Genomic DNA, 13,656 nt, shown 5'->3' with positions numbered 1-13,656 from the left:
GGGGTATAATGAAATTAGGAAATTACTACCCATGGCTCAACCCTTTCCTTTTATCCCAGTCAGTTTTTCCTGTTTACTTTTCCCTAGAAGATTTCTATCCAATACCTTATGAAAAATAAGAGCAAAGTTAATGTGTTTACTATGTGCTAGGTACTGTTTTAAGATATTCACATATATTAACTGAATTATTTAAAGCTCACCCAAACTAGGTTTGTAATGCTATTCTCTTTTTTATACATCTTTTGAGAAAATTGAGGCATGAGTAAGGAATATTGCCCAAGGTCTCACTTCTAAGAATAGCAGAACCAGAGTTTGGGCCCCGGTAATCTTCCAAGAGTCTATACATATTTCCTCTCAAGAAAATGAGTGATAGAATGGTCTCTCATTTATCTTCACTTCATAAATGCCCTTCCTGCACTTGCCAGGCTTGCCCCAAAAGCAACCTTTAATCAAGATGGTTTATAAATGACTCTATTTAGTTTTATTCTCCATTGCCCTTTTGACTTCTAAAAACCAAGAGTTTCTTTCTTTGAAAGCAGAAGGAATTCCCCTTTTTTAAGGCAGACTGATCTTTCCCAGGCTCTACTCTTCCTCTGGGAAAAATATTCTTAGAAAGATTATTTTTTCTTTAAATCGTTCCACAGTGGAGTTAAGATATACTTACTTATTTTTGACAATGGGAGTTGATATTCCTGTTTCATATCAGCCAATTTGGCAACATTTAGTAGGAAGGAGGCAAAGTCCTTTGTAACGTCCATGTTATACTCACGTAAAGCATCATTAAAATCCTTAGGGAGATCGTCAAGGAACACCTAAATCATCAGAGAGATCATTAAGAACTCCGGAAAGCCAAATATTTTTTTAGAGACATCTGTATACCTTCTTTGAAAACTGAAACTTTGGAAGAATGGCAAAGAACACTGCACTATAATTCTGTAGTTACCTATTTATTCAATAATGTAATTGTTTCATTCCTTCATCCGTGAAATTGAAGTAAAGTTCATTTTTTGTTTCTATGTGCATTTATAAAAACTAGTATCTTCACTCTTAAAAATTTGCTTTCACATTACTTAACCAACACCATCTTTTTTCTTTTTTAATGTTTTTATTTAAATTCCAGTATAGTTAACATCCTGTGTAATATTAGTGTCAAGTGTACAGTATAGTGATTCAACACTTCCATACAACACTGAGTGTTCATCATAAGTGCACTTTTTCCTTTTTTTGTGGGAAAGTTTTTAAAATAACTGACCACAATTCTTTAATAGATACCAGACACAGGACTTTTTATATCTTCCTTGGTTAGTTTGGAAGGTTGCATTTTCTAGGAATTTTCCCATTTTGTCCAAATAACCAAGTGTATTGGCATAAATCATTCATAATATCCTCTTTTGTTCTTTTCAATAGTCGTTAATTAACGACTGAGCCACCCAGGTGTCCCTTATGTTAGATTTTCTATTTGTTTTGTTTTCCTAGCTTCTTAAGCTGAAAAATTAAATCATTGATTTTTTTCAGCTTTTATTCTTTTCTAAGATATGATTATAAGGCTATAAATTTTGCTCTAATCATTGTATGAATTACATCTTGTATTTGTATATTTATTATTGTTTAATTAAAATATTTTATAATTCCATTTTATTTTCATCCTATATGTATTTTTCCTAATTTTTTAATTTTCTTTTTTAAGAATTCTATTTATATTCAAAAGGTATTTTATCACAGTAAGCACTACAAGTACAAATTTAAAAAAAAAAAATCAGTGTTCCAAGGCTTACAACGACTAATCAGGGCTCTCTTACCACCCATGCCCTTAGTCCCAGAACCATGTTAAACTCTTTTGCTATTTCTTCTGGTGACCTATATGTATTTAGAAATGAAGCTATCTAATTTTCAGGCAAGTATTTCCGGTAAGTATTTAGCTGGCATATCTCTTTTTCTATCATTTTACTTTCAACCTTTCTGGGACCTTATGGCTAAGACGTGATTTGTACAAACAGCATATAATTGTGGGTTTTTTCTTAATAATATCTAAAAATGTTAGTATTTTACCTGAAGTATTTAGTACATATATATTCAATGCAGTTACTTATACAGTTGAGTTTATATATACTATTTTAGTATTCAGTTTCTATCCCGACCATATATTATATATTATTTTCTATGTTCTTGTATTTTATCAGTTTTTCTTCTATTAACACTTATTTGTGCACTATTTTGCTAGTGTTTATCCCAGAGAATACAAAATACATCTTTAATTTTTACAACTCTTAATAGTGTAAGAACCTTAAAATATTCAAATATATTTACCCTTCCCAACACTTGCATTATGACCATCATGCATTTTAGTTATGTATATATATTATAGATTTCATAATACACTATAATTATTTTTAGATACAGTAGATATTTATTTATATCTACCCACATTATCCTTTCTAGTATACTTCTTGCCCTGTTACATTTTCAATTCTCCCAAGTTTAGATTTTTTTTGTCTGCCTACAATATATGATATTCCCTTTAGCACATACACAAGAAACTGTCAGAACAATATCAGCAAAGTTGGAGGATACAAAATCAACATAAAAAAATAGTTGGTTTCTATACATTACATAAGTATCTGAAAAGAAAATTAGGACAATCTCATTTGTAATAGCATCAAAAAGAATAGAATATTTAGCTATAAACTTAACCAAGGAGGTGAAAGATCTCTATACTAAAAAGTATGAAACACTCATGAACGAAATTATAGCAGACACAAATAATGCAAAGGCATGCCATACTATTAAGACGTCAAAACTATCCAAATGGATCTACATGTTCATTGCAATTCCTATCAAAATCTCATGGCATTTTTTACAGAAACATAAAAATCAATCCCAAAATTCATATGGAATCACAAAAGACCCTGAATAGTCAAAATAATCTTGAGGGGGGAAAAAGAAACAAATCCAGAGGCATTACATTTCTTAATTTTAAAATATATTACAAAGTTACACTAATTAAAACAGTATTGTACCAGTATCATGAAAGACATATAGACTAATGGAACAAAAGAGAGTCCAGAAATAAATCCAAGTATATATGGTCAAAAGATCTTTGACAAGGGTGCCAAGAACACACAGTGGGGAAAGGATAATCTCTTCAACAAATGGTGTTGGCAAAATTTGATATACACATGTAAAAGAATGATATTGACCCTTACCACACACTGCACATAAAAATAAACTCAAATGCATTAAAGACTTAAATGTAAGACCTGAAACTGTAAAATTCATAAAAGAAAATATAAAGACATTGATCTTGGAAATGATTTTTTTTTATATGACACCAGAAGCACAGGCAACAAAAATGAAAATAAACAAGCAGGACTAAATCAAACTAAAAAGCTTCTGCACAGCAAAGGAAATAATAAAGTGAAAAGGCATTTCCAGAATGAGAGAAAATATTTCTAAGCCCCCTATCTGGTAAGGGGATAATATCCAAATATATATAAGAATCTTCTACAACTCAATAGCAAAAAATCAAAAAAATGGGCAAAGGACTTGATTAGACATTTCTCCAAAGAAGTCATGCAAATGGCCACCATGTGTATTAAAAGTTGCTCAACTGCACTAATCATTCGGGAAATGCAGATGAAGGCCACATGAGATATTGTCTCCTACCTGTTAGTATGGGTATTATCAAAAAATCAAAAAGGTAAGTGTTGAGGAGAATATAGAAAAATTAGAATCCCTATGCACTTTTGGTGGAAACGTACACTGGTGCACCTACTATGGAAAACATTTGGAGTTTTTTCAAAAAATTAAAAATAGAACTACTATATGATCCAGCAATCCCATTCTGATGTATATATCCAAAAGAATTGAAATAAGGATCTTGAAGAGATATCTGTACCCCCATGTTCACTGCAAAATTGTTCACAATAAGCAAGATATGGAAACAAACCAAATGTCCATCAACAGATGAACGGATAAGGTGATGTGGTATATACATACAACAGAATATTATTCCATCTTTAAAAGGAAGAAAATCTTTCCATTTGCAATAACATGGATGAACCTAGAGGATATTATGCTAAGTAAAATAAGCCAGTCACAGAAGGACAAGTAATTCATGATTTCATGTAATGGAATTTATATCTTATAAATTCTACTTATATTCCACTCATATCTTAAATAGTCAAACTCATAGAAGCAGAGACTAGAATGATGACTGCCAGGGCCTGGGTGGAGGAAGAAATGGGGAATTGTTTTTCATTGGATATAAAGTTTCTGTTATGCAAGATAAATAAATTCTAGAGACCTACTGTACAACAAAGTACCTATAGTTAACAATACAATATTGTAAACTTTAAAATACATAAAGAGGATAAATCTCATGTTAAGTGTTCCGACCAAAAAAAAAAAAAAAAAAAAGGAAAAAGCCACCTCACACACAAGGAATATGTGATGTGATAAATATGTTTAGGACCTTGGTTGTAGTGATGATATCATGGGTATATGCATATGTCCAAACTCATTAAGACATATACATTAAATGTGTGCAATTCCTTGTATATCAATTACACCTCAATAACAATAGAGCTAAAAAAGGTAGATATATGCATACCCTCCTGATATGTTATTAAATCAATCATAATATATTTATCCTATTTTAAATTATGTTTAAAACATATTCAAAATATACGTAACATATTTATGTACGAAAATAGAGTAGGATGAAATTATTGCCCATTTTTTTCTAGCTTCAGTTATTTTGGTTAAAAAGTCAGCTATCAATATTACTGCTTTTTTTTCAAGGAAATGCCTGTTTCAGCTCTAGCTGGTTTATGATTTTCTCTTTGTTTTTGACTTTCAGTAGTTTTAGTTTAATGTTCATATTTATCCATTTATTTATGTTATATTTGGGGGTTTTTTCACCATAAATTGTTTACAAAAGGACCTGATGAGCTTCAAATGATGTTATCTTCCACCAGAGTGAGTTCTCCCATTTTTTTGTTTGGTTACATGATTGAAGATGTGATCACTTCAGTCCAAGTAGAGACTAAAGTGGTACTGTTGGTATTGCTGGTATTGTTTTCCAGTTTTATTAAGTTCCAGTCTATACCTGATATAACTCTATTCCTGGGTCATGACCCTCTTGGACTTTGAGTATGAGACTGGTGGGTCTTGTTTTCTCAGTCCTAAAAGACTTCCAAAGATCTACCTTTTTCCTACAGAACTTCCTAAACCTTCTACATCTTCCAGCTCTAAAGCTTTCAAAAATGTCTTCAGGGGCATAAATAAATGCAGAACCTTCCTTCTAATGGCTTTTTACTTAATAATTGCCACAAGACTACAAAAAATTTGGTGTAGTACTCCAACATTGCATGCAGATCTGGTACTCAGTAAACATCCTCAGTAAACTCATAGAAACACTATGCCTCCCAAGTTTCTGTCACTCTAGTCCCATGTGGTCACTAAAAGCTTTAATAATTTTTTTAATCCCATAGAAGAGGCTCTCTGTATATGCTAAGTACAATTTTCAAACCATGTCCAGAATCAACAAATTCTTTGTGAGGAAACCACGATTAAAGATTCCCATCACACCATCAGTAAGTTCTTGCCATTTTACAATTTTAGCCAGCCAAATCCCCATTGTTTCCACAGCTTTCTGTTGCAATACGAATGATAACCACTTACTATATCCATCTGGAAGCACACAAATTTCCAATACCTTTAAAAAAGAGAGAGAGAAAGAAACTGACAGAGTAAGAAAGACAGGAGGCCCCCACACAAAACCTTCCTTTACTGTATATTTTTATGATGTCTTTCTTTGTGAGAATTTAGATACTGACTTTTCTAAGTTAAATATAAATTATTTAAAAAAACAAATAATACTTCAAGAATTTACATGTAATGAAAAAATGTGAAGATGATAGGTCAATGACTAAAGTTGTGTTCACTGGTCAAGAGAACATTCTGTGAGGGCTAAGATTTGTAATTTGACATTGTGGAGTTAACAATATAGATTAACTCATCTCTTTTTGTTCCTTGTCACATTTTACTAAGGTTATTTAGTATAACCTGCCTATCCCACTTTCTCAGATTCTAGTGGGGTATATTAGTAACAGTATTGATGTTGATTTAATAATAGCAAATCCTGATCAAAGAATATGTTGCAAATAAAATTGGAAAAGAGTTTTCCTGCTTTTATTCTATGTGGGTCAAGGAATTATTTCTTCAATGACTATTTTAATATTTTTTCAGTGAGGACATTATAGTTCACAACATATGCTTTTCGCCTGTAGCCCTACCTCAAGGTAAAAAGACCCTAAGGGAACTACATATTCAATGATAGGAACTATTAGTTCATTTATTGTATAAATATCTACATTTTTTTCTCTAGCCACTGAATACTATAATTTGATAGAGTCATACAATCAAATGGAAAACAGGAGCAAAATTCTTTATCTTATTTTTCCTCAAGAAATTTAATCTCTTGATATATTTATATGGAGAGGCTTATGAATTAGAGGTTAAACATAACAGTGATTACAGAAAGAACAAACTATTATTCTATAAAACAAATGAACCCTATATTGATAAAATCCTACTGCCACTGAATCATTTATGGTAGGATCTACTTAATTACATTGATTATTTAATGTTATTAGAAGCATAAATTTTACCTTTGATTGATAAAACTTGACAGTAGTCTCCTGGAACTTTGCTGGAAGAGGTCTTCTTCCAAACAGATTTGCCAAGACTAACAATAGCTTTTCCATAACATCTTGAGAAAAATGTTTTGAGCCTATACAAAACAAAGTGCCTTGTTTAAATGTAAAAAAGTGTGTCAATCCCATTTTCAACATTTAAATTGAATGTTATACTGCATTTCATTTTATGGAAACTGAAAATATGTGACAAATACAGCAACCAAGGAATGACTATATCTGCTGACAGTTTACATCTGTGCCTTCTTTTTCATTCTTGCTACTCCCATGCTAGTTCGGACCAAAATCATTCCAACCACAAATTGCCTCATCTCCTTACTGGATTCTACCCACCCCACGCCCCTCCAACTTCAGGCTATGATCAGTTTTCCTAAAGCATTTTATGATCATATCTTTCACCCATTCAAAAATCTCTGATTGCATCTCAGTGCCTCATAAACAAAATCCAATCTCCCCAGCCCAGCATTTAAGGCTTTCCAAAATTCAGCCCACAAATAACCTCCCAGCCTTATCTCCCTGTCTTACCTTCTTGCCACTCATATTAAGATACCATCAACTTGACTTATTTTCTGTCTTTCACAACACATGAGCATTACACTACAGTGATTAAAAAGGTCACACCTTTTATAACTTGGACTCTAGAGTCAGACTACTTATATTTGAATCTTGGCTCTGACACTTATTAAAATTGTGTGACCATGGCAATTTATTTAACTTCTCTGTGTCTGAGTTTCCTTACTTACAAAAGAGTGATAGCCCATATTATGTGCCTCATAAAGTTATCAAATTTTCTATAGCCATGATTATAATAGCATACACCCTCCCACCCCACCCACACCCATACAGCAATGAACATAACTGTACTTCCTGTTGCAGGAAATTATTTCTCCTCTTACAGAGTTTTTAGGGGGACAGAATTTCCTGAGTATTCTTGTTTCACAGAACAACGCATGTCCAGAGCATAGTGACTAGACCTATTGCACAAAGTAAAGTGTTGCTGCTGTCAGTTCATGACAGAAGATAAAGAAATGCTGTGAAAGGCACTGTATTTGCCAGGCATTAGGAAATATAACAAATTTAAGCACCAAAAGGAAAACATTTCTTATGGGGGACACTGTTTAAGGGTCTATGGTTTAATTATAAAAATCAAAGGTTTTTAATTTTAAAAATGTATTAAACGGAATATTAGGCAGGCATTTAAAAGGAATTCACAAAAAGTTTACATGATATTGGCAAAACTATATTTCAGGGAAAACAAGATTCTAGATTATGCAATTAATATATCAGTTATTTAAAAATACTATATAGTTATATTCTAAGAAAATATGATTGGAAGAAAATATTCACAAATACTAATGGTGAACATTATATTTAACATAATGCCTTCCTATATCCCTTTTCTATGATGAGCACATATTACATTTAATTAAGAAAAAATATTTATTAAAAAATCATATATTTTTTAATATGTTCTGAGTCCTGGAGTCCATAGATCACTAAAGTTCATAAGAAACTGACATTTTAAAATAGGTGTCACAAAATATGGTTGTCTCCCATATGATCTATATTAATAGGTATACAAAACTTTATTTTATCCAATTTCGTATCTCTAAATTATCTAAATATTAACTTGTGTTTTCTTTGTAGGAAAAATTTTCCTAAGTGCTAGCTTCACTATAGTCTCTGTTACTCTTTTAAGATTATACACACAAACATCAAGCTTACCTTCCCTAGTTGGCTGACAGAGATTATGGAAAAGGCCTTTTACAAGAAAACTGACAAAAACAAGATTAGAAGGCTCATGATAATGCAAATGTGATACAAGTCCAGCAAACCCCATTGGTTTACCTTCTTGATCTAAATAGCCCTAAAAAACAAAAATAATTTATTAGTTTGACTCAATACATCCATTAATTAATAACTCACTTATTAAGAGCTAGTTTAAAACAGTATTTAATGCCAGTATAAGAGAGATTGGTAATCGTTACCTGGCCCAGTTGCGATACTTATATCAAGTAAAGAAATATTCATCATTGAATATAACCTTCTAAAGACCACAATTAATTCAGCATGATAAAAAATAAAGATAGTACCATTCCTATTTCACAAAAAGACAAAGGACAATCATACCTGTTTCACAAGGAATTGCAAAGAAAACAAGAAATAAAGTTTTAACATCTTCATGACTCTGGGTTTTTTGAAGGACAGCAATGAATGCTTTAGCACTGACAGCACCTTTAAAGAAGAATAATTCACATCATGTTAGTTTTATGAAATATATTTTTAAATAATAATATAGGTATATTATAATTTTAAATTTTTTCTTATGATGTTTTGACATCTTAAAAAAACCTTTTTGAGAAAAACAAACAAACAAACAAACAAAAAACTTTTCTGGTTGGGAAGAGACTGTCCCTTCCCAGGCTAGCTAAATCCTAAAGATAACAACAACTTGCCTAAAAGCATGCCTATCATATACAAACCAACCAATCCCAAGTTTATACCCCCAACTACTTCCTTCCCTAATTCTCACACATCTAGCCAATACTTCTTGTGTCCTAAATCATCCCAGAGCAAGGTCCCAGGCAACAAGAGGCCACCTGCACAGCCCCAAACCCAGCAGAATTATTCAAACTAGCCCGTCCGGGGCGCCTGGGTGGCTCAGTCATTAAGCATCTGCCTTTGGCTCAGGTCATGATCCCAGGATCCTGGGATGGAGCCCTGCATCAGGCTCCCTGCTCAGCGGGAAGCCTGCTTCTCCCTCTCCCAGTCCCCCTGCTTGTGTTCCCTCTCTCGCTGCATCTCTCTCTGTCAAATAAATAAATAAATAATCTTTAAAAAAAATAAAAAATAAATAAACAAACTAGCCCATTCTTAACTGCTTACTCTGCCCTGTCTTGCCTTTTCCATTGAAATTATAAGAAAGGCAGGTCACCTAAACCTTCCTACAGCTCCTGTCTTTCTCCTGCTGACCAGCCTGGTACCCTTCACATATAGTCCCACATAGTGTGCCCTGACTCCTGTCTCTGAGGCTTATACTTTATTCTCCTGAAATTTACCTCTGTCTCCTCCCGTCGCTGCACCTATCACATAAAAGAATATAAAACAATAGGATAGATATTACCCATATCTATTATACCACACAGATTCCTGCAATATATAAGATTCAGTTAAATTTCACATTATTTGCTTTACCATCTTCTTACATGGCACAACCTTCCTTTAACAAATAGAACATATAAAACAGAATCATCAGAAATGAAACATATTGCCAAAAATTCTGATAATGAATGTGAACCCAGTTTAAGAGCTTACAGCTCTAGGTTTATTCTAGAGGAAAACAAGATATGCTATTGCATTCCCTGCAGTGTTGTGGCAAAAATAATAGAACTAGGTTGATTAAAACAAGAGTAATAAAAATATTGCTTGGTTGCGGCACCTGGGTGGCTCAGTCGTTAAGCGTCTGCCTTCGGCTCAGGTCATGATCTCAGGGTCCTGGGATCAATCCCTGTGTCAGGCTCCATGCTTAGTGGGGAGTCTGTTTGAGGATTTCTGTCCCTCTCCTTCCGCCCCTCCCCCGCTCATGCTCTCTCTCTCTCTCTCTAAAATAGATAAGTCTTTAAAAAGAGAAAAAGAGGGGCGCCTGGGTGGCCCAGTCGTTAAGCGTCTGCCTTCAGCTCAGGTCATGATCCCAGGGTCCTGGGATCGAGCCCCGCATCGGGCTCCCTGCTCTGTGGGAAGCCTGCTTCTCCCTCTCTCACTCCCCCTGCTTGTGTTCCCTCTCTCGCTGTGTCTCTCTCTGTCAAATAAATAAGTAATCTTTTAAAAAAATATTGCTTGGTTTTTGGGGTAAAACAGCACTGAGATAGCAGTTCAGATAACCTTTTAGCTGCCCACTAAAACATCTATGAGGTTCCAATAAAAGGAAAATTTCCTGACATCACCAAATTTAAGCCTGGCTACCATTAGGCCTGAGAGTTTGTAGAACCTGGGAAGAGTCTGTACTCATTGTAAGGCCAATGGACAATGTAAAAAGAAGGTGGGAGGATACAGATGAGAAAAAGAAGGGAGATAGGAAGGGGGACATGGTGTACCTCACCTTTAGTCTAGGATGATTCTTTTTGAGAGTGCCAAAAATGCCCTTTCCTACTACCTCTCTCTCTCTCTCTGTTGCTCTACATTTAGTCATAGATGGCAACAGCAAGAAAACAGCTGAGTAGTAAGAGGGTGAGCAACTCATGGTGGTTCACTGTAATCTTAGAGATGTAAACACATAACTAAAGTCATATTAAGATGGTAAGGACCCTGATAGCAATGCATACCATAGTTTTTAGTGATGAATGACATCCACATGATCAATGTGGCAGTGAGACTGGCAAAAGTGGATCAATAAACTTTCAGTCCAGAAAATCTACATAAGTTTAAAATCTACTAAACACTAACATTTGGGCCAAAAGCTATTCATCTAGCCTCACATTTAATAGGGTATTTGAATAGCACTTAGGTAGCCAGGGAGAAGCCAGAGTGAAATCATACACCCTATTCTTTGGCAATCCATCAGACTTAGAAAAATGTACCTATATTCAAAAGTGAGAAAATAGAAAAACCCACAATAGATCAACTCTTTATAAGAAAATTGATCACCTTCCTAAAATACTAAAATATGCTAAAAATATTTATTAAATGTCTATACCAGGAACTAAGATGACCATCTTTGGCCACAGAGTGCTTATATTCCAGTGGAAAATATAGAGAAAATAAATAAAAACATTGATAGATAGATAGATAGATAGATAGATAGATAAAAAGACAGATAGATGATAGATGATAGATATTTGATGTTATGTAAGGAGTGATACATGCTATATATAAATGAATACGGATCATAGTGCAGCAGACAGGATATACATTTACAATTTAGAAAGCACAGTGGACAGTAGGCTTCACTGAGAGTAATGTTAGAGCAAAAACTGGAATGAGATAAAAGAGTGAGGTTATGTAATGTGCCTGAAATATCCATGGAGCAGGGAGTGGGCTCATGTGGGAGAGCAGGAACAGGTTAGTTCAACAAGATAATCAGGGATCAGGTTCTGCAGAACCACCATAAAAACATTGGCTTTTGGGCGCCTGGGTGGCTCAGTTGGTTAAGCGACTGCCTTCGGCTCAGGTCATGATCCTGGAGTCCCGGGATCGAGTCCCGCATTGGGCTCCCTGCTCGGCAGGGAGTCTGCTTCTCCCTCTCCCACTCCCCGTTTGTGTTCCCTCTCTCGCTGTGTCTTTCTCTGTCAAATAAATAAATAAAATCTTTAAAAAAAAATAAAAATAAAAAATAAAACAAACAAAAAAAAACATTGGCTTTTACTCTTAAACAAAAGAAAAGGGGGGGAGCTGACCTATAAAAATTATTTTCTTTATGCAGCAAAAAGTTTTTTGAAAAATTATTTGGCATCCTCAATGGATACCATAAGATATGACCTCTACAAGACAAGGCAAAACAGCATAAGGTAAATGGACAATTATAAATTGACATTAAAAATACTTTATTTCATCTAAAACTAATGATGTAATGTATGGGGATTAACATAACAATAAAAAATAATAATTTTTAAAAATACTTTATTAATATGTAAAAGAGTGATATAAGAAATAGTGAAGAATTTCAGGAAATTAAAATTCCACATGTGTATTACTAAAGAGCAGAAATGAAACTCTGGAGAGCAGCATCAGCAATGTGAAAGGTAAACTTCACATGTTTTCTCATAATGAAGAAAAACATAGCATTGGAGTACAGAAAAAGAATTTTTGATTTAAAAATTATAACACCTCCTGAAAAGAAATTGAACAAATTAAAACAGAAGCAAATATCAAAGATTTAATTTAAGGTATCTCTTCTTAGTTCCAAAACTACTTGAGCATTATTCAATGCAAATGTATTTAGCAGTACTGAATCATACACTCAAAAATGGTTAAGATGGTAAATTTCATGTTATTTTTATTTTACCACAATTTTAAAAACTGAGCATGAAGCTTCCTATGAGCATGCTTCATGTAAGCATGGAAATTCAAAGTTCTTAGCATATAACTAAAACATCAATTTAAAAAATGACCCACAAAACAAGAAATCCTGGGGAAAAGAATTTTAAATATAAGGATTTTTTTAAAAGATTCATATAAATACATAGGCAGAAAAAAATCAAATTAACTACAAGAAAGCAGGAATTACATAGTTCCACAGGGGAGACTAAAAGAGTCTACTCCACTGTAACAGTACATGCCGGAGGTAATGAAACTGTCTTAGTTTGATGTGATGAGTAAAGAGAATATTCTAAGAATTTTATGTCCATATTTGAGCCTTTTATGTGTGAAGATTGCAGATAGATCTTCTCAAACATGCCATCAAACATGCCAAGGCAAAGAATATAAACCACTCCAATAAACTTTCTTTAAAAATCTTTAAACGCTTGCTAAAAGATGTATTCTTCTCTCCAACACAGAAGTAAAAATTAAGGATGCAGAAATGGGGAAGTTTGGGTCTAAAATGATATGTGCCTGCTCTGTAGGACCATCAGCAACACAAGAGCCAACTCATCACGAAAGTCCTGAAAGAGTCCTCACATCAACAAACAGTATCTGATTTAATTGGGCATACTAATCAATATACAAAAACAATGCATCTTCATAAGGATGAAAACCAAATTGTTTCATTATGAATTTTAAATCTTTCATTGTGTGATTAGACACAAAATATTTATCTCAGGAAAAACTTCAGGAAAAGTTTACAGTCATACCAATCAATATCTAATCAAATATATGTGTTTGAAAACCAAATGTACACCTATGCCAAAATACCAAAATGATAATATGACTGTCTTTGGATGATGAAACCTGGTATGGTTTTTGCTTTCTTTCAACCTTTTGCACTATGGTGAATTTGGATTAC

The 13,656-nt window shown here is 33.6% G+C and overlaps 1 protein-coding gene across 1 annotated transcript in view; it reads right to left on the bottom strand.

Moving 5' to 3' along the window:
- DDX60 (DExD/H-box helicase 60) overlaps positions 1-13,656 on the bottom strand; it is a 98,082-nt gene that overhangs the window by 15,525 nt on the left and 68,901 nt on the right. Inside the window, exons 29-32 of the mRNA XM_081812910.1 lie at positions 8,847-8,951; positions 8,442-8,583; positions 6,672-6,793; positions 665-812 (exon numbers count right to left, since the gene is read on the bottom strand). Coding sequence (XP_081669036.1) covers positions 665-812; positions 6,672-6,793; positions 8,442-8,583; positions 8,847-8,951 — 517 coding nt within the window. The remainder of the gene's footprint in view (positions 1-664; positions 813-6,671; positions 6,794-8,441; positions 8,584-8,846; positions 8,952-13,656) is intronic.

This window comes from Leptonychotes weddellii, chromosome 2, assembly GCF_054177405.1.
Source record: "Leptonychotes weddellii isolate Sample4059 chromosome 2, ASM5417740v2, whole genome shotgun sequence".
NCBI classification, from domain to species: Eukaryota; Metazoa; Chordata; class Mammalia; order Carnivora; family Phocidae; genus Leptonychotes; species Leptonychotes weddellii.
The sequence above is the reverse complement of the archived record's forward strand: the minus strand, read 5'-3'. Positions and strand labels throughout refer to the sequence as shown.